General features: G+C 44.4%; 1 protein-coding gene across 1 annotated transcript in view; it reads left to right on the top strand.

Annotated features, from left to right (window-relative positions):
* pex5lb (peroxisomal biogenesis factor 5-like b) overlaps nucleotides 1-20,126 on the top strand; it is a 73,066-nt gene extending 52,940 nt beyond the window's left edge. The window contains exons 9-14 of the mRNA XM_034183685.1: nucleotides 456-599; nucleotides 9,189-9,259; nucleotides 16,256-16,468; nucleotides 19,035-19,200; nucleotides 19,290-19,447; nucleotides 19,845-20,126. Of these exons, the coding sequence (XP_034039576.1) occupies nucleotides 456-599; nucleotides 9,189-9,259; nucleotides 16,256-16,468; nucleotides 19,035-19,200; nucleotides 19,290-19,447; nucleotides 19,845-20,043 (951 nt within the window). The 3' untranslated portion in view covers nucleotides 20,044-20,126. The remainder of the gene's footprint in view (nucleotides 1-455; nucleotides 600-9,188; nucleotides 9,260-16,255; nucleotides 16,469-19,034; nucleotides 19,201-19,289; nucleotides 19,448-19,844) is intronic.
* The last annotated feature ends 1,193 nt before the right edge of the window (nucleotides 20,127-21,319 follow it).

Below are 21,319 nucleotides of genomic sequence, written 5' to 3'. Positions count from 1 at the left end.
CTGATACAGGTGGAAAAGCGCTATATAAATGCAGTCCATTTACCATTTAACTGTTCCCTCTCACACTGTGATCAGTAATCAATGATCCTAATCAGTGTCCTCCAGGTGAACTCAGGAGCAGGAACCACAGGAACCACGAGCCCATTGGACTCACTTCAATTAATCAATAATTATTCTCCTGGAACATCGGATTCTCATTTTTAATGAACTATAGGATTATTGTCGTTATTAATTAGTTGAAAATGTAGAAATGTAGAAACAGAGATTAAAATTTTATCTCTAAATGTAATAAAGTGTCTAAATAAACTGATCCAGGAGATGCAGTGTTCACATCAGTCTGCAGGGGGAGGCAAAGTGTCATATTTCTGAGTGCAGCGTGAAGCTAATGCAGTTGTGGCCAACACACAGAGTCTGGACTTCCAGTTCCATAGTCACGGGTTTTCTGTGATCCACAGGATTATTACTTCAATACCAACAACCCCTACAAGGACCGAGGCACCGCCTTCGCCGAGGGTCAGGACCGAGCCCGAGAGGGTGACTTGAGCGCTGCCGTGCTGCTGCTGGAGGCCGCCATCTTACAGGACCCACATGACTCTGAGGTCAGGTATCAGTACCCAGACCAGTCCAGATCCAGAACCAAAATCAGAACCAGCATTAAAAAAGAACACAAGACTGTCCTGGACCTACAGTGTGAACTCTTGTCCTGGCTGTCAGGTTGTTCGTGTTTTTATCGGCACAGCACGGTGACTTAGTGGTTAGCACTGATGCCTCAAACCAAGAAGGTTGTGGGATCGCTTCCTGGCCTTTCTGTGTGGAGTTTGCATGTTCTCCCTTGTCTGTGTGGGTTTCCTACGCTTTCCTCCCACAATCAAAAACATGCTTATTTAGGGTCTGCTCCTTATTTAGAGTCAGTTTCGTATTTAGGGTCTGCTCCTTATTTAGAGTCAGTTTCTTATTTAGGGTCTGCTCCTTATTTAGAGTCAGTTTCTTATTTAGGGTCTGCTCCTTATTTAGAGTCTGCTCCTTAATTAGGGTCTGCTTCTTATTTAGAGTCAGTTTCTTATTTAGGGTCTGCTCCTTATTTAGGGTCAGTTTCGTATTTAGGGTCTGCTCCTTATTTAGGGTCAGTTTCTTATTTAGGGTCTGCTCCTTATTTAGAGTCTGCTCCTTATTTAGGGTCTGCTCCTTATTTAGAGTCTGCTCCTTATTTAGGGTCTGCTCCTTATTTAGGGTCTGCTCCTTATTTAGGGTCAGTTTCTTATTTAGGGTCTGCTCCTTATTTAGAGTCAGTTTCTTATTTAGGGTCTACTCCTTATTTAGGGTCTGCTCCTTATTTAGGGTCAGTTTCTTATTTAGGGTCTGCTCCTTATTTAGGGTCTGCTCCTTATTTAGAGTCAGTTTCTTATTTAGGGTCTGCTCCTTATTTAGGGTCAGTTTCTTATTTAGGGTCTGCTCCTTATTTAGGGTCAGTTTCTTATTTAGGGTCAGTTTCTTATTTAGGGTCTGCTCCTTATTTAGGGTCAGTTTCTTATTTAGGGTCTGCTCCTTATTTAGAGTCAGTTTCCTATTTAGGGTCTGCTCCTTATTTAGGGTCAGTTTCTTATTTAGGGTCTGCTCCTTATTTAGAGTCAGTTTCTTATTTAGGGTCTGCTCCTTATTTAGGGTCTGCTCCTTATTTAGGGTCAGTTTCTTATTTAGGGTCTGCTCCTTATTTAGAGTCAGTTTCTTATTTAGGGTCTGCTCCTTATTTAGAGTCAGTTTCTTATTTAGGGTCTTCTCCTTATTTAGGGTCAGTTTCTTATTTAGGGTCTGCTCCTTATTTAGAGTCAGTTTCTTATTTAGGGTCTGCTCCTTATTTAGGGTGAGTTTCTTATTTAGGGTCTGCTCCTTATTTAGGGTGAGTTTCTTATTTAGGGTCTGCTCCTTATTTAGAGTCAGTTTCTTATTTAGGGTCTGCTCCTTATTTAGGGTCTGCTCCTTATTTAGGGTCAGTTTCGTATTTAGGGTCTGCTCCTTATTTAGGGTCTGCTCCTTATTTAGAGTCAGTTTCTTATTTAGGGTCTGCTCCTTATTTAGGGTCAGTTTCTTATTTAGGGTCTGCTCCTTATTTAGAGTCAGTTTCTTATTTAGGGTCTGCTCCTTATTTAGGGTCTGCTCCTTATTTAGAGTCAGTTTCTTATTTAGGGTCTGCTCCTTATTTAGGGTCTGCTCCTTATTTAGAGTCAGTTTCTTATTTAGGGTCTGCTCCTTATTTAGGGTCTGCTCCTTATTTAGAGTCAGTTTCTTATTTAGGGTCTGCTCCTTATTTAGGGTCAGTTTCTTATTTAGGGTCTGCTCCTTATTTAGGGTCTGCTCCTTATTTAGGGTCTGCTCCTTATTTAGAGTCAGTTTCTTATTTAGGGTCTGCTCCTTATTTTTGAGTCAGTTTCTTATTTAGGGTCTGCTCCTTATTTAGAGTCAGTTTCTTATTTAGGGTCTGCTCCTTATTTAGGGTCAGTTTCTTATTTAGGGTCTGCTCCTTATTTAGGGTCTGCTCCTTATTTAGAGTCAGTTTCTTATTTAGGGTCTGCTCCTTATTTAGGGTCAGTTTCTTATTTAGGGTCTGCTCCTTATTTAGGGGCTGCTCCTTATTTAGAGTCAGTTTCTTATTTAGGGTCTGCTCCTTATTTAGAGTCAGTTTCCTATTTAGGGTCTGCTCCTTATTTAGGGTCAGTTTCTTATTTAGGGTCTGCTCCTTATTTAGAGTCAGTTTCTTATTTAGGGTCTGCTCCTTATTTAGGGTCTGCTCCTTATTTAGGGTCAGTTTCTTATTTAGGGTCTGCTCCGTATTTAGGGTCAGTTTCTTATTTAGGGTCTGCTCCTTATTTAGAGTCAGTTTCTTATTTAGGGTCAGTTTCTTATTTAGGGTCTGCTCCTTATTTAGGGTCAGTTTCTTATTTAGGGTCTGCTCCTTATTTAGGGTCTGCTCCTTATTTAGAGTCAGTTTCTTATTTAGGGTCTGCTCCTTATTTAGGGTCAGTTTCTTATTTAGGGGCTGCTCCTTATTTAGGGGCTGCTCCTTATTTAGAGTCAGTTTCTTATTTAGGGTCTGCTCCTTATTTAGAGTCAGCTCCTTATTTAGAGTCAGTTTCTTATTTAGGGTCAGTTTCTTATTTAGGGCCTGCTCCTTATTTAGGGTCAGTTTCTTATTTAGGGTCTGCTCCTTATTTAGAGTCTGCTCCTTATTTAGGGTCTGCTCCTTATTTAGGGTCAGTTTCTTATTTAGGGTCTGCTCCTTATTTAGGGTCTGCTCCTTATTTAGAGTCAGTTTCTTATTTAGGGTCTGCTCCTTATTTAGAGTCAGTTTCTTATTTAGGGTCTTCTCCTTATTTAGGGTCAGTTTCTTATTTAGGGTCTGCTCCTTATTTAGAGTCAGTTTCTTATTTAGGGTCTGCTCCTTATTTAGAGTCAGTTTCTTATTTAGGGTCTGCTCCTTATTTAGAGTCAGTTTCTTATTTAGGGTCTGCTCCTTATTTAGAGTCAGTTTCTTATTTAGGGTCTGCTCCTTATTTAGGGTGAGTTTCTTATTTAGGGTCTGCTCCTTATTTAGAGTCAGTTTCTTATTTAGGGTCTGCTCCTTATTTAGGGTCTGCTCCTTATTTAGGGTCTGCTCCTTATTTAGGGTCTGCTCCTTATTTAGAGTCAGTTTCTTATTTAGGGTCTGCTCCTTATTTAGGGTCTGCTCCTTATTTAGGGTCTGCTCCTTATTTAGAGTCAGTTTCTTATTTAGGGTCTGCTCCTTATTTAGGGTCTGCTCCTTATTTAGAGTCAGTTTCTTATTTAGGGTCTGCTCCTTATTTAGGGTCAGTTTCTTATTTAGGGTCTGCTCCTTATTTAGAGTCAGTTTCTTATTTAGGGTCTGCTCATTATTTAGGGTCAGTTTCTTATTTAGGGTCTGCTCATTATTTAGGGTCAGTTTCTTATTTAGGGTCTGCTCCTTATTTAGAGTCAGTTTCTTATTTAGGGTCAGTTTCTTATTTAGGGTCTGCTCCTTATTTAGGGTCAGTTTCTTATTTAGGGTCTGCTCCTTATTTAGGGGCTGCTCCTTATTTAGAGTCAGTTTCTTATTTAGGGTCTGCTCCTTATTTAGAGTCAGTTTCCTATTTAGGGTCAGTTTCTTATTTAGGGTCTGCTCCTTATTTAGAGTCAGTTTCTTATTTAGGGTCTGCTCCTTATTTAGGGTCTGCTCCTTATTTAGAGTCAGTTTCTTATTTAGGGTCTGCTCCTTATTTAGGGTCTGCTCCTTATTTAGAGTCAGTTTCTTATTTAGGGTCAGTTTCTTATTTAGGGTCTGCTCCTTATTTAGGGGCTGCTCCTTATTTAGAGTCAGTTTCTTATTTAGGGTCTGCTTCTTATTTAGAGTCAGCTCCTTATTTAGAGTCAGCTCCTTATTTAGGGTCTGCTCCTTATTTAGGGTCTGCTCCTTATTTAGGGTCAGTTTCTTATTTAGGGTCTGCTCCTTATTTAGAGTCAGTTTCTTATTTAGGGTCTACTCCTTATTTAGGGTCAGTTTCTTATTTAGGGTCTGCTCCTTATTTAGAGTCAGTTTCTTATTTAGGGTCTGCTCCTTATTTAGGGTCAGTTTCTTATTTAGGGTCTGCTCCTTATTTAGGGTCTGCTCCTTATTTAGGGTCAGTTTCTTATTTAGGGTCTGCTCCTTATTTAGGGTCCGCTCCTTATTTCAGGTCTGTTCCTTATTTGGGGTCTGCTCCTTATTTAGGGTCTCTTGTCTATATAGGGTCTGTTCCTTATTTCGGGTCCATTTCCTATATAGGGTCTGTTCCTTATTTAGGGTCAGTTTCTTATTTAGGGTCTGCTCCTTATTTAGAGTCAGTTTCTTATTTAGGGTCTGCTCCTTATTTAGGGTCTGCTCCTTATTTAGGGTCAGTTTCGTATTTAGGGTCTGCTCCTTATTTAGAGTCAGTTTCTTATTTAGGGTCTGCTCCTTATTTAGGGTCCGTTCCTTATTTAGGTTCTGCTCCTTATTTAGGGTATGTGTCTTATTTAGGGTCCGTTCCATATTCAGGGTCTGCTCCTTATTTCGGGTCTTATTTCTGGTCTGTTTCTTATTTAGGGTCTGCTCCTTATTTGTGGTCCGCTCCTTATTTAGGGTCTGCTCGTGTTTTAGGGTCTTTTCGTTTTTTAGGGTCTGTTCCTTATTTAGGGTCTGCTCGTTTTTTAGGGTCTGTTCCTTATTTCGGGTCTGTTCGTTTTTTAGGGTCTGTTCCTTATTTAGGGTCTGCTCCTTATTTAGGGTCTGTTCCTTATTTAGGGTCTGCTCCTTTTTCTGCCCCTGAGCAAGGCAGAGTCTGTACATCTGGAGCTGATCCTCGGGTGCCGGACTCTGGCTGCACACTGCCCCCAGTGGTTAGATTGTGTCTAACTGTAATTAGAATGGTTAAATGACAAATTTAACCGTCCTTAACCCAGCCACTACACCCTGCTATTTGATGTGGGTGGGTGCCACTACTGAGGTATTACCTCGATTTACAGAATTTGATAGTATCTCTTGAAGCATGCTAACCAAAACTCGTAATGTCAACAAAAAGCACAACCTGTTTATTTGATCCTATACCAACAAAACTGTTTAAGGACCTGTGGTCCACTCTTAGGTCGACTGTGCTGGAAATGATTTATCTTTCTTTAACTTCTGTATCTGTTCCTAAATGTTTCAAATCTGCAGTGATTAAACCAAGAAATCTAATCTTGACCCTTGTGTATTGAAAAACTATCGGCCGATATCAAATCTATCATTTTGCTCTAAAATTCTGGAAAAAGTGGTGTCACGGCAGCTCGTGGACTATCTTACTGAGGATAATCTCTTTGAGCCACTGCAGTCTGCTTTTAGAAAATATCATTCCACAGAGACGGCCCTCACTAAAGTGGTGAATGATCTTCTGCTTACAATGGATTCAGACACCACTACAGTTCTGTTGCTGTTAGATCTCAGTGCTGCATTTGATACAGTGGATCATCATATTCTACTTGATAGGCTGGAAAATCATTTTGAGATTACTGGGAGTGCCCTTGCATGGCTGTCGTCATACTTGACCAGTCGTTCTCACTGTGTTATGTACAGTAACACTACCTCTAACCTTAGTGACATGAAATTTGGGAATCCACAGGGGTCCGTCTTAGGCCCCCTGCTTTTCTCCCTTTATATAGCACCCCTTGGGTACATATTGCAGCGTTTTGGGATTACCTTTCACTGCTATGCTGATGATACTCAGTTATACATGCCGATAACTGCTGGTAATCTCATCCACATAAAATCCTTAGAAGATTGCCTTGCATCAGTGAGAAGTTGGATGTCTAGAAACTTCCTACATTTAAACTCTGATAAGACTGAAATGATGGTTCTTGGTCCATCGGCATCAATTTGAGCAGTTAACGCTTAGCCTAGGCCCATGTTTCCTACGTCACACGGGCAAAGTGAGGAACCTTGGGGTAATTTTTAATCCTACATTGACCTCCTTTGACCTCTACATTAGAACTATTGCTAGGACTGCTTTCTTCCACCTGAAAAATATAGTGAAGATTTGTCCCATCCCGTCTGTGGCTGATGCTGAGACCCTGATTCATGCATTTATCTGTTCTAGATCTCTTCTGTTGTAATTTGGCGCTATATAAATGAAAATGTCCTGGAAATTGAAATTGAATTGAAATGTCACTGTATGTCTGTGAATGTATGGTGACAATAAAGACTCTATTATTATCATACGAGGGCTGTCAATAAAGTATAGGTCCTTTTTATTTTTTTCAAAAACTATATGGATTTCATTCATATGTTTTTACGTCAGACATGCTTGAACCCTCGTGCGCATGTGTGAGTTTTTCCACGCCTGTCGGTGACGTCATTCGCTTGTGAGCACTCCTTGTGGGAGGAGTCGTCCAGCCCCTCGTCGGAATTCCTTTGTCTGATAAGTTGCTGAGAGACTGGCGCTTTGTTTGATCAAAATTTTTTCTAAACCTGTGAGACACATCGAAGTGGACACGGTTCGAAAAATTAAGCTGGTTTTCAGTGAAAATTTCAACAGCTGATGAGAGATTTTGAGGTGATTCTGTCGCTTTAAGGACTTCCCATGGTGCGAGACGTTGTGCAGCGCTCTCAGGCGCCGTCGTCAGCCTGTTCAAGCTGAAAACCTCCACATTTCAGGCTCTGTTGATCCAGGACGTCGTGAGAGAACAGAGAAGTTTCAGAAGAAGTCGGTTTCAGCATTTTATCCGGATATTCCACTGTTAAAGGAGATTTTTTTAATGAAAGACGTGCAGACGGATCCGCGCGTCGGGACGCAGCCGACGCGGTGCGGCGGCACAGGAAAAACACCTCCGTGTTGATAACCATTTGTTAAAATCCAGGCGGCTTTTGATGGCTTTCAGTGGAGTGAGTGTATGAGAAATTGTTTAACAGGCAGGACATGTTCCAAATGTCCTTAAGGCTTTCAACAGAGGTGTTTTTCCTGTGGCGGAGCGTCGTGTCGGCTGTCATTAAAAAAATCTCCTTTAACAGTGGAATATCCGGATAAAATGCTGAAACCGACTTCTTCTGAAACTTCTCTGTTCTCTCACGACGTCCTGGATCAATAGAGCCTGAAATGTGGAGGTTTTCAGCTTGAACAGGCTGACGACGGCGCCTGGGAGCGCTGAGCGACGTCTCGCACCGTGAAAAGTCCTTAAAGCGACAGAATCACCTCAAAATCTCTCATCAGCCGTTAAAATTTTCACTGAAAACCAGCTTAATTTTTCGAACCGTGTCCACTTCGATGTGTGTCACAGGTTTAGAAAAAATTTTGATCAAACAACGCGCCAGTCTCTCAGCAACTTCTCAGACAAAGGAATTCCGACGAGGGGCTGGATGACTCCTCCCACAAGGAGTGCTCACAGGCGAATGACGTCACCGACAGGCGTGGAAAAACTCACGCATGCGCACGAGGGTTCAAGCATGTCTGACGTAAAAACATATGAATGAAATCCATATAGTTTTTGAAAAAAATAAAAAGGACCGTTGCTTTATTGACAGACCTCGTATGTGTGTCACAGACAGAAACGAGTGACGCTTCTCAGCATCTCACCATGTCATCATTTTCCAGAACAGAGAAAATAACAAAGAACAAAGCAACTTTATTATAGAAAGATAAAAAATAAAATAAACAATAATTAATAATTAAATCAAACCTTCACTGTGCCTTGTGATGGAATCACTATGATGACCTCTCCAAGATGGCGGCCGCATTTCTTACAACCAATGCGGTGTCTACTCTCTATAATTTATACCTCAGCTGGATGTGGATCCACAGGTTTACTACCAGATCCAAACCCTGTATCTGTTTTTAGCAGATCCACATTGTGCTGAACTACTTTCCTTCTACCATCTTTGTTGGCGGTAGGACAGCTGTTCCACACAAAAAGGATCTCCAGTCTTGTTTAACGTATCATTTTCGAAAAACAGTTTAACCGGCTGAGGGATAAAAACCAAACCGCCCTCGTCTGGGGAGCAATAAGAGTGGAGGATCCAGTGAGTCAAGGATGGTGGAAGGATCACCTGAGCCGCTCACATTGCTCCCCAGACTCGCGGTGTTTTGTTATTGTCTGTGTTCATCTACCATTGGTTTGTGGCTTTTTCTCCACCGGGCAGCTTTTTTGTGCCATGTCTGGAGTGTTTTGTGCTATTTCTGGTTTTGTGCCTTTGTCTGCCATAAGAGCATGCTGGCGCTCGCTTGTATTATATTTATCGTCTTTTCACTGGTTTCTGATTCATTTCAAAGTATGCAAAGGTTAAGACCTTTAGCACCTGGAAAACCAAGATGCTGAGTCCACCTCTGGACGGACTCATGGGTCTTCAGGTCAGAGGTCACCTTGATGGTTATTGTGAAAAGGAAGCTCTCAGCTCAGGGTTTTACTGTGAAAGAACAACTCCAGTGCTCAGTGTAAAGAGTTTTATTGTGAAATGGTGACCTGGTAGGGTTGGTGACCTGTGCTCTAAAGCTTAAAGATGCAGGCCTGTGACTAGAGTGCTGTAGGTTCAGTTCCCAGATCAGACAGGAAACTCAGTAAGGTGTCCTTGAGGAAGTTGTTGCTGCTGCCGATGTATTCATTTAAAGCATTTAGAGCATTCCGTTGCCTTGGTAACGCAGGTTTCCTGTCTGCAGGCGTGGCAAGTTCTCGGAATGACGCAGGCTGAAAATGAGAACGAACAGGCCGCCATCGTGTGTCTGCAGCGGTGAGACATCCTGCTCTTCTTCTGCTGCTGCTTTGACTGAGGGTTGTGGTATCACTGCTCCCCCTGCAGGTCCCAGTGAAAACATTTTACAAAAACATTCATAAGACAGTTTTCTTCACAATCTAGATAGATTTTAAAATTTGACCTAAAGCCTGAGGCGGCCTGAGTCCCGAGGCCTGAGCTGCTTTCACAGACCGAATGGTCCACCCTGCCTCCGCTGTGCATGAGTCATTTCAGAGCTGAGACTGAGTCTTGTCACCCAAAGCCATCAAATGGATTGATGTGGTTATTAACCATCAGACGACAAAGTAAAACCTCCAGAGGCTTCCAATGGATTGTTTGCTGTTGTGACGCTTTTCTGAACTTTAACCGGTTGTATACGTTTCTTTTATTTCTGTTTAACACTCTGCTGGTTGTTAAATGTATCTACTCTGAATCTTATTTAACTACAGTCCTGTTGTGAATCACTAGCGGTTAGCCTTCGCTAGCTAGGTTGCCCCCCCACCACTCTGTCATTACTTTTATAGCTGTTTCTTTTTTACCTGTTTAATGCTTCTGTTAGTTTTTCAATGTAACTGCTGTGAATTTTAGGTCATTATTTTAGTCTTGTGTAAATCTTAGGAGTGGCTAGCTTATCCATTATTGGTTAGCTTGTGCTTGCTTGGCTATACTCTTGAATTTCCTGGTGCACAACATGCACCACTTTACACCCTCCATAAATCCTGCGTGATCTTGGAAGATAGGAAGCCATGTCCGTAAGTTAGAACAGCTTCTTAGCTCAGTGGAGTTAGATGTTATGGGCACTCCAGATGAGGTTAGTGTTGGGCCGGCTAGCGTACCCATTAGCATCAGCCTAGAAACACAGGCTGTGGAGGATGGCGTCTGGACTGTGGCTAGGTGGAGGAAGCCCCGTAGGGCTTGGTGCCCACTTGCAGTACCCCGATCACACTCACCACTGTGAACTATGAATCCATTCTCCCCCTTGGATTTGCCAGATGTGAATTCTCTGAGCCCACAAGTGACTTCCACTCCTGTCTCCAGGCTGAAATGCCGGACTTTAGTGATAGGGGATTCTATCACCTGCAAAGTCAGGTTACAGACACCGGCTGACATTAAATGTATTCCTGGGGCCAGAGCTCCCGACATTGCATCTCATCTTAGGGTGCTGATGCTGCAGAAGGGAAGACAGACTAAGGAACATGACATGAGATATAGTTACATAGTTATTCACATTGGCACCAGTGATGTCAGGACCCATATGGAAAAGAAATAGAAAAAACTTACAAGACGTTACATAGGTTCCAGTACTAAACTTTATATTTGACATGTGTTGTGCTTATAAGTCTCAGTTTGATATTACACATATCTACTAAGGATTCTGTATGTGGAATTACTGTCATATATTGTTGTCATATACTGTATATACTGCCATATATACAGACTTTATAAAATGTATGTATATCTTTTCCATATGGGGATGAAGAACTCAGAGGTCACAAAAATGGACAGAGAGGACTTGTGACCTTGCCAAAGAGATGTGTCGGCATTGATGATAGTCTCTGGTCCCCTCCCCTCCCAGGGTACTGATGAGGCGTCTAGCAGGCTGACATCGTTAAATAGGTGGCTGGCGCAATTTTGTAGACAGCAAGGCTTTAGATTTATTGATAACTGGCCTTTGTTCTGGGGCCGCCATGGCTTGCTGATGCCGGACGGCCTCCACCCTACTGGGGAAGGTGCCGCCATCTTGTCTGCAAACATAGAGTTCTACAGGGAGGGTAACATTAGGAATTTACAGCAGGCCACGGAGCAGGCGATTAGCGACCCTGCAAGGCTTATGACAAATGTGGATGTGGAATCCATTAGCTTAGTGGGGAAATTAGTGCAGAAAATCCACTATGGTGATAGTGCAGTTTATCTGGCCTTGGGGCAACTGTTTGTTGTGATTTGGCGCTATATAAAAAAATTGATTGATTGATTGATCTGCCAGGGAGGGAAATTTAACGTTGAGACTGTAGCCTGTTTCCATAGACGTGTCCATAAAAACCATAGAGGGATATGCTTTCCAAACTTAATGCCCATTACTATATTGGATGATGTTGAAATTGAGGATGGCCCAGTGGTTGTTCCAGCAATAGCAAAGATTTCGTGTCTGCTACCTGCAACTCGGTGGAATGTCTCAAACCTAAACCTACTTCGAGGCATCTTATATATGCTACTCTAGAACCACCCCTAAACCCAAACAGTTCAAGTGTCAACCCCACTGAGGTCCTTAGTCTGGGTCTCATTAACATAAGATCACTATCCTCAAAATCATTGTTGATTAATGATCTAATTATTGATCATCACTTAGATATGATTGGGTTATGTGAAACCGGGCTTAAACCTACAGCTGTCCTCCCCTTAAATGAGGCCTGCCCACCAGCATATACATTTAGTCACGTCCCTCATGATGCGAAGCAAGGTGGGGGTGTTGCTCTTATTTATAAATGTAGGTTTAGCTTATTAGCTGTTGGGGTCACAAATATAACTCGTTTGGGCATCTGATTCTCCGGTCTGCTCAGGATATTACGCATTGCCAGGGTCAAAAGAATAAAATGATGCTATCTTAGACTATAAGCATGCATTACTGGCTACAAAGCGGACCTATTACTCTGATTTCATAAACAAAAACAAGCATAACTCAAAGTTCTTGTTCGACACGGTGGCAACACTTATTCATGGACAACCACCTGTAGTTCACTCTTCTTTTACAGCACAAGATTTCCTGGATTACTTTGAGAAGAAATAGAAGACATCAGATTAATCATATCCCAGCATGCCTTAACCCAGCCACTACACCCTGCTATTGAGGTGGGCGCCACTACTGAGGTATTACCTAGATTTACAGAATTTGATAGTATCTCACTAGGCATGCTGACGAAACTCGTAATGTCTGCAAAAAGCACAACCTGTTTATTTGATCCTACAAAACTGTTTAAGGACCTGTGGTCCACTCTTGGGCCGACTGTGCTGGAAATTATTAATCTTTCTTTAACTTCTGGATCTGTTCCTAAATGTTTTAAATCAGCAGTGATTAAACCATTACTTAAGAAACCTAATCTTGACCCTAGTATACTGAAAAACTATCAGCAGATATCATTTTGCCCTAAAATTCTGAACAAAGTGGTTTCACGGCAGCTTGTGGATTATTTTACTGAGAATAATCTCTTTGAGACACTGCAGTCTGCTTTTAGAAAATATCATTCCACAGAGACGGCTCTCACTAAAGTGGTGAATGATCTTCTGCTTGCAATGGATTCTGACACCACTACGGTGTTCTCACTGTGTTTTGTACAGTAACACTACCTCTAACCTTAGTGACATGAAATTTGGGGTTCCACAGGGGTTTGTCTTAGGCCCCCTGCTTTTGTCTTTTATATAGCACCCCTTGGGGACATATTGCGGCATTATGGGATTATCTTTCACTGCTATGCTGATGATACTCAGTTATACATGCCGATAACTGCTGGTCATCTCATCCACATAAAATCCTTAGAAGATTGTCTTGCATCAGTGAGAAGTTGGATGTCTAGAAACTTCCTACTTTTAAACTCTGATAAGACTGAAATGATGGTTCTTGGTCCATCTGCATCAATTTGACCAGTTAATGCTCAGCCTCGGCTCGTGTTTCATACATCACACTGACAAAGTGAGGAACTTTGGGGTAATTTTTAATCCTACATTGACCTCCTTTGACCTCCACATTAGAAATATTACTAGGACTGCTTTCTTCCCCCTAAAAAATATAGTGAAGATTCATCCCATCCTGTCTATGGCTGATGCTGAGACCCTGATTCATGTGTTTATCTCTTCTCGATTGGACTACTGCAATGTTCTATTTTCTGGTTTACCGCAGTCCAGCATTAGGGCTCTCCAGTTGGTTCAAAATGCTGCAGCCAGACTTTTGACATGAAGCAGAAAGTTTGACCACATTACACCCATTTTGGCGTCGCTTCACTGGCTTCCTGTCCCAGTGAGGTCAAGGTTCTGCTACTAAACTATAAAATTATTCATGGACTGGCACCTCCCTACCTAGCTGACCTAATTAAACCTTACGTACCGGCCCGGGCTTTACATTCTCAGGGTGTAGGACTACTTTGTGTCCCTAAGGTGAATAAGAAGTCTGTGGGTCACAGAGTTTTCTCTTATCGTGCCCCTGTTCTGTGTAATGATCTCCCTGCATCAATAAAACAGTCAGATTCTGGAGAGACTTTCAAGTCCAGACTTAAGAAATAACTTATTTTCCCTTTCATATGGCAGCATACTGGTACAGTTTTGTTTTACGCTTTTTACTCTTTTAATTCATTTATTAGTAATTGGAGCGTGTCGCGGCCTCAACTTTATCTAAATTCTGGGTCTTTTAGTGAAGTTTAGGGCTAGTGGCCGGCGATCACCTTAGTATTTCCTGTTTTTCTTGTTGTTTAATGCTGACAAATTATACTGTATTTGTTGTCTTTCTGATGCCTGATTCTGTTTTTTTTCTCTCTGTTTAAGGTGCAGCTCCATCCAGAGGTGGGTGTGGTATTTGTGCTGGAGACCCTCCTGCCCTGTGCACCAACATTTCCTGTATATTTGTTTTGTGAATTGTTCTGTAATTTATGTCTGTATCATGGCCCAAGAAGAGGGTCACCCCTTTGAGTCTGGTCTGCTTGAGGTTTCTTCCTCAGAGGGAGTTTTTTCTTACCACTATCACCTGTGTTCTTGCTCTGGGGGTTAGTAAGGTTAGACCTTACTTGTGTGAAGCGCCTTGAGGCAACTTTGCTATGATTTGGTGCAATATAACTGAAATAAAATGAATTGAATTGAACTGAAGACTCCTTCAGGGAAATTGTGTTTCCAGCAGCATTGTACAGCAGCACACAGGGTAAGAAGCACACAGAGTATAAAACATGAAAGTAAAAAAGAAAAACAGTTTGCAAATATAAATCTACAGTAGTGTTCAGAATAATAGTAGTGCTATGTGACTAAAAAGATTAATCCAGGTTTTGAGTATATTTCTTATTGTTACATGGGAAACATGGTACCAGTAGATTCAGTAGATTCTCACAAATCCAACAAGACCAAGCATTCATGATATGCACACTCTTAAGGCTATGAAATTGGGCTATTAGTAAAAAAAAGTAGAAAAGGGGGTGTTCACAATAATAGTAGTGTGGCATTCAGTCAGTGAGTTCATCAATTTTGTGGAACAAACAGGTGTGAATCAGGTGTCCCATATTTAAGGATGAAGCCAGCACCTGTTGAACATACTTTTCTCTTTGAAAGCCTGAGGAAAATGGGACGTTCAAGACATTGTTCAGAAGAACAGCGTAATTTGATTAAAAAGTTGATTGGAGAGGGGAAAACTTATACGCAGGTGCAAAAAATTATAGGCTGTTCATCTACAATGATCTCCAATGCTTTAAAATGGATTAAAAAAAAGACGCATTGAAGAAAATGGAAAACAACCATCAAAATGGATAGAAGAATAACCAGAATGTCAAAGGCTCACCCATTGATCAGCTCCAGGATGATCAAAGACAGTCTGGAGTTACCTGTAAGTGCTGTGACAGTTAGAAGACGCCTGTGTGAAGCTAATTTATTTGCAAGAATCCCCCGCAAAGTCCCTCTGTTAAATAAAAGACATGTGCAGAAGAGGTTACAATTTGCCAAAGAACACATCAACTGGCCTAAAGACAAATGGAGGAATATTTTGTGGACTGATGAGAGTAAATTGTTCTTTTTGGGTCCAAGGGCCGCAGACAGTTTGTGAGACGACCCCCAAACTCTGAATTCAAGCCACAGTTCACAGTGAAGACAGTGAAGCATGGTGGTGCAAGCATCATGATATGGGCATGTTTCTCCTACTATGGTGTTGGGCCTATATATCACATACCAGGTATCATGGATCAGTTTGGATATGTCAAAATACTTGAAGAGGTCATGTTGCCTTATGCTGAAGAGGACATGCCCTTGAAATGGGTGTTTCAACAAGACAATGACCCCAAACACACTAGTAAACCAGCAAAATCTTGGTTCCAAACCAACAAAATTAATGCCTCGCAGATGTGAAGAAATCATGAAAAACTGTGGTTATACAACTAAATACTAGTTTAGTGATTCACAGGATTGATAAAAAAGCAGTTTGAACATAATAGTTTTGAGTTTGTAGCGTCAACAGCAGATGCTACTATTATTGTGAACACCCCCTTTTCTACTTTTTTTTTTACTAATAGCCCAATTTCATAGCCTTAAGAGTGTGCATATCATGAATGCTTGGTCTTGTTGGATTTGTGAGAATCTACTGAATCTACTGGTACCTTGTTTCCCATGTAACAATAAGAAATATATTCAAAACCTGGATTAATCTTTTTAGTCACATAGCACTACTATTATTCTGAACACTACTGTAAATACACAAATACTGGACATACTGATCAATCCTGGTTTACTGGTTTCTACTGTTCCTCTCCTTCCTGTCCTCTGTCTTCCTGTTCCTCCTCGTCCCCCTGAGTGAGGAGTTGTACATTCTGATGGTCTGAGGGACAAAGGAGTTTTTCAGTCTGTTGGTCCTGTACTTGTGAAGCACCAGTCTGTGGCTGAAGAGGCTCCTCTGGTTGCTGGTGACGGTGTGCAGAGGCTGACTGGCCTTGTCCATAATGTCCAACAGTTTGTCCAGTGTTCTCTTCTCTGCCACCGTTACCAGAGAGTCCAGCTTCATCCCAACCACAGAGCCAGCCCACCTGATCAGTTTGTCCAGCCTGGATGTGTCCTTCTTGGATGTGCTGCCCCCCCCAGCACACCACAGTGTAAAAGAGGACGCTGGCTACTACGGACTGGTAGAACATCCACAGGATGTACAGCTAGCTTGTGCAGACACCATCATACTTTCTAAAATAGGGGGATGAGACACTGAGATGATTGACGTTTTTATGTTGCCGACCTTAATGGACTTTGGCGTTTGTCGGCTCCCCACAGATGCTTGGAGCTCCATCCCAACAACCTGACGGCCCTCATGGCGCTCGCTGTCAGTTTGACAAACACAGGCATGCAACATGAGGCGTGTGTTGCCCTGCGCCGCTGGATTGGGCATCACCCGCGATACAAACACCTGCTCCAGAACAGCAGGACACCATCACACGGCTCCCCGGTCATGCCACGCCGAGACGCCCACGCTTCTACTCTGCACAGGTATGACATCATGGAGAAGAGGGTGGAGCCTCCCTTAATGCCATTTTAAAATGAGCATGGATGTTATGAAAAGTGCTAACTTAGCTTAGCACAAACGATGCTCTTGGGTCGATGTCCAGCCTCGTCCACATTGTGGAATCTGGAGACTGTTGATGTAACAAAGACGACTAAAGACAAGATTCAGGAATATCGTCACCAGACCATAGCTAATAAAAAGCTCCTCCTGTCAGCTGCTCCCATTAGGGGGCGCTACCACAGATCATCCATCTCCATTTTACCCTGTCCTCTGCATCTTCCTTTGTCTCACCAACCACCTGCATGTCCTCCCTCAGCACATCCATAAACCTCCTCTTTGTCCTTCCTCTTCTCCTCCTGCCTGGTGGCTCCATCCTCGTCACTCCCAAAGAGAATCTCAACATCTTCAGCTCTGCCTCCTGTCTTTTTGTTAGTGCCACCGTCTCTAAGCCGTCCAACAAAGCTGGTCTCGCTACTGTCTTGTAAACTTTCTTCAGTCACAAAAGGACTTTTCTCCTCCTCTTCCTCCTCCTCCTCTTCATCCTCCTCTTCCTGCTCCTCCTCTTTCTCTTCTTACTCCTCCTCCTGCTTCTCTTCCTCCTCCTCCATCTGCTGCTCCTCTTTCTCTTCCTCCTCCTCTTTCTCTTCCTCCTCCTCCATCTGCTGCTCCTCTTTCTCTTCCTCCTCCTCTTTCTCTTCCTCCTCCTTTCTCTTCCTCCTCCTCTTTCTCTTCCTCCTCCTCCTGCTCCTCCTCTTTCTCTTCCTCTTCCTCCTCTTCCTCCTCCTGCTTCTCCTCCTCCTCCTCCTCCTGCTTCTCTTCCTACTCTTCCATCTCCTGCATCTGCTGCTCCTCTTTCTCTTCCTCCTCCTCCTCTTCCTCCTCCTGCTTCTCCTCCTCCTCCTCCTCCTGCTTCTCTTCCTACTCTTCCATCTCCTGCATCTGCTGCTCCTCTTTCTCTTCCTCCTCCTCTTCCTCCTCCTCCTGGTCCTCCTCTTTCTCTTCCTCCTCCTCCTCTTCCTCCTTCTCCTCCACCTCCTGCTTCTCTTCCTCTTCCTCCTCTTCCTCCTCCATCTGCTGCTCCTCTTTCCTCTTCCTCCTCCTCTTCCTCCTCCTCCTGGTCCTCCTCCTCCTCCTCTTCCTCCTCCTCTTCCTCCTCCTCCTGGTCCTCCTCTTCCTCCTCCTCCTCCTCTCTCTTCTTCTTCCTCCTCCTCCTGCTCCTCCTTCCTCCTCCTGCTTCTCCTCCTCTTTCTCTTCCTCCTCCTCCTCCTTCTCCTCCTTCTGCTTCTCTTTCTCTTCCTCCTCCTCCTCCTTCTCCTCCTGCTGCTTCTCTTTCTCTTCCTCCTCCTCCTCCTCCTCTTCCTCCTCCTGCTTCTCTTTCTCTTCCTCCTCCTCCTCCTCCTGTTTCTCTTCTTCTTCCTCCTCCTCCTCTTCTTCCTCCTGCTTCTCCTCCTTTTTCTCTTCCTCTTCCTCCTCTTCCTGCTCCTCCTCTTTCTCCTCCTCCTTCTCCTCCTCTTCCTCCTCCTCCTCTTCTTCCTCCTGCTTCTCCTCCTTTTTCTCTTCCTCTTCCTCCTCTTCCTGCTCCTCCTCTTCCTGCTCCTCCTCTTCCTCTTCCTCCTCTTCCTGCTCCTCCTCTTCCTGCTCCTCCTCTTCCTGCTCCTCCTCTTTCTCTTCCTCTTCCTGCTCCTCCTCTTCCTGCTCCTCCTCTTTCTCTTCCTCTTCCTGCTCCTCCTCTTCCTGCTCCTCCTCTTTCTCTTCCTCCTCTTTCTCTTCCTCCTCCTCCTGCTGCTCCTCTTTCTCTTCCTCCTCCTCCTGCTGCTCCTCTTTCTCTTCCTCCTCCTCCTGCTGCTCCTCTTTCTCTTCCTCCTCCTCCTCCTGCTTCTCCTCCTGCTTCTCCTCCTCCTGCTTCTCCTCCTGCTTCTCCTCCTCTTTCTCTTCCTCCTCCTCCTGCTCCTCCTCCTCTTTCTCTTCCTCCTCCTCCTGCTCCTCCTCTTCCTCCTCCTCCTGCTCTTCCTCCTGCTCCTCCTCTTCCTCCTCCTCCTGCTCCTCCTCTTCCTCCTCCTCTTCCTCCTCCTCCTGCTCCTCCTCTTCCTCCTCCTCCTGCTCCTCCTCTTCCTCCTCCTCCTCCTCCTGCTCCTCCTCCTGCTCCTCCTCTTCCTCCTCTTCCTCCTCCTCCTCCTCTTCCTCCTCCTCCTGCTCCTCCTCTTTCTCTTCCTCTTTGTCTTCCTCCCCCTCCTCCTCCTCCTCTTTCTCTTCCTCTTTGTCTTCCTCCCCCTCCTCCTCCTGCTCCTCCTCTTTCTCCTCTTCCTCCTGCTCCTCCTCTTTCTCTTCCTCCTCCTCCTGCTGCTCCTCCTCTTTCTCCTCTTCCTCCTCCTGCTTCTCCTCCTCCTGCTGCTCCTCCTCTTTCTCCTCTTCCTCCTCCTGCTTCTCCTCCTCTTTCTCCTCTTCCTCCTCCTGCTTCTCCTCCTCTTTCTCTTCTTCCTCCTGCTCCTCTCTTCACCTCCCTGTAAATTATTTGGAGGTGTTCTCAGGAACTGTCTGTTGTGGTTCCAGCTCCAGCCTGCTGGAGGTTCTGGCTCTGTTCCAGGATGCAGCACTTTTGAACCTGGACAGTGTGGATCCGGATCTCCAGACCGGTCTCGGTGTCCTCTACAACCTGAGCTCAGATTTTAACAAAGCAGTGCAGGCTTTCACCACAGCGCTGTCCGTCAAACCGCAGGTACCGCCCACACTGTGTGATGTCATCGACCAGCAGGTCACAGCGCTTAGATCTGGACCTGATCCTGTTTTGTTGGTGCTGCTGTCCAGGACTACCTGCTGTGGAACCGTCTTGGTGCCACGCTAGCTAATGGTAACCGCAGCGAGGAGGCGGTGGAGGCGTACAACAGAGCCCTGGAGCTGCAGCCTGGATTCATCCGGTCCAGATACAACCTGGGGATCAGCTGCATCAACCTCGGGGCTCTCAGGTAGGTTCAGGAGGACTAAGAAGGATCAGGACTCGTGTGACCATGGCTTGCTTATTGACTGACTTTGACAGGTTTTGGGAAAAGCCTTGCAGGATGATGGTCCAAGTCTTTAGAATCAGGGTGCTTTCAGTCCTAAACCACTGAGCTCAGACCGTCTGGACGCTGCAGCAGGGCATGTCTGCCCTAACACTACGGTCAGGTGATCCAGAAAACCACAAGAACTGGACCGGCAGGATGTCTGCATGGCTGCAATCAGACTCAAAGCAAGGACATACCAGGACACTCCCCCGACCTGACCCAACCCGACCAAGACTGAGCTGTGTTGGCAAAACACTAATCGATCCTGTTTGCCCCCTGGTGGTTGGGAGCACTAACCCTGACCCGTGTTCTCTTGCAGGGAAGCAGCCAGTAACTTCCTGACTGCTCTGAACCAGCAGAGACAGAGTCAACGCCACAGCCACCAGCAGATGTCCTCTAACATCTGGACCGCCCTGCGTATCGCCATCTCCATGATGGACCGGCCGGAGCTGTTCCAGGCGGCCAGCGTGGAGGACCTGGACCTGCTGTTGAAGGCCTTCAACATGGACAGCGTTTGATGTTGAACCGTGTCCAGGTCGGTCGGGTTACCAGGGGCCTCATGTACAAAGGCTGCATACGCACAAAACTGTGGCGCACATCCGTCTCCACGCTAACATTCAGATGTATCAAAAGTGAAATGAGCGTGGCAATGTGCGGCGCGTCACGCAAAAATCCTGGCTGGCGTACACACATTTCTCCAGCTATTGTTCCTCTGCAGAGTGTGAAAACATGAAGTCATCAGAGTGACATCAGAGACACACTGATGAACATTTAACACACCCACGTTTGCAGTTATACTGGTGGATATAAAAACACACGCAAAGTGATATATAAAATGGCGCTAACAGTGGCTGTTAGTGTTGTTAGATGACCTTACAAATGGTGCAATCTGACGTGAGCGAGTATTCAGGGAATGCCAGGATTTACTAGCAAATTATGATAATTGGCTCATAAACCAATTTTGATTATCAAGGCCACTGTTATTGGAGTTGTGCGCAGAACTCCGACTGGCCCAGAGTGCAATACGGCGAGGAGCCAGGGGTTGTCTGTGCGCACACAGGTGCTGACAACACTGGGCTTCCTGGCAACAGGGGAATTCCAGTGGGTCAGTTCCTACTGGAATTCCCCTGGAACCCACTGGAACCACAGAACCCACTAGGACTCTGGGTATAATGTCTTTGCTGTGTTCATGTTATCTGATGTGACAGAGGGGAATCTCTGCTCAAAGGGCCTATTTACATTAAACTGCATATTTAAATGGGGCGTGCAGAGGGAGGAGTTTGGTGGTCGTGCACATGTGCTCAATTCAATATTTTAACATTTTCCATAATCCCCCTGCACTTCCCAGAATGCACTGCGGCACCAGCAGAATTCCGGCGTCTTACAGCGCATGTAAACAATGGCTAGCGAGGATGTGAATGGCATTGATCCAGCGAGTCCACGGGTGATTGTGATGATGACACATTCTCCCAAGTTGAGAGGGTTATCTAGAGGAGGTGTAGCACCTGTGATGGACTTCTCCTGTGCCCCAGTGTTGTCTTGTTGTCCGTACTTCACAAGGTTTGTTTGCATTGTACCCTGAACTGGAACTCTGCTGAAATTGACCTCTCGCGTCAGTTACGGATCGCGAGATGGCGTGAGATTCACAACTGCAAAAACAGTGAATTCCATGTTCAGTGGGATGTACAAACTGAATGTGCTTGGATCCATGCGTATGCACACTTTGATACATCTGGATATTTTGATGCTTACACCAGTTTCTGGCTTTTGGAGTGCACCTTTTTTCAGCAGGAA

The sequence above is a fragment of the Thalassophryne amazonica genome, chromosome 12 (genome assembly GCF_902500255.1).
Source record: "Thalassophryne amazonica chromosome 12, fThaAma1.1, whole genome shotgun sequence".
Lineage (NCBI taxonomy): Eukaryota > Metazoa > Chordata > Actinopteri > Batrachoidiformes > Batrachoididae > Thalassophryne > Thalassophryne amazonica.
Note: the sequence above shows the minus strand (reverse complement) of the source record. Positions and strands in the feature narration are given on the sequence as shown.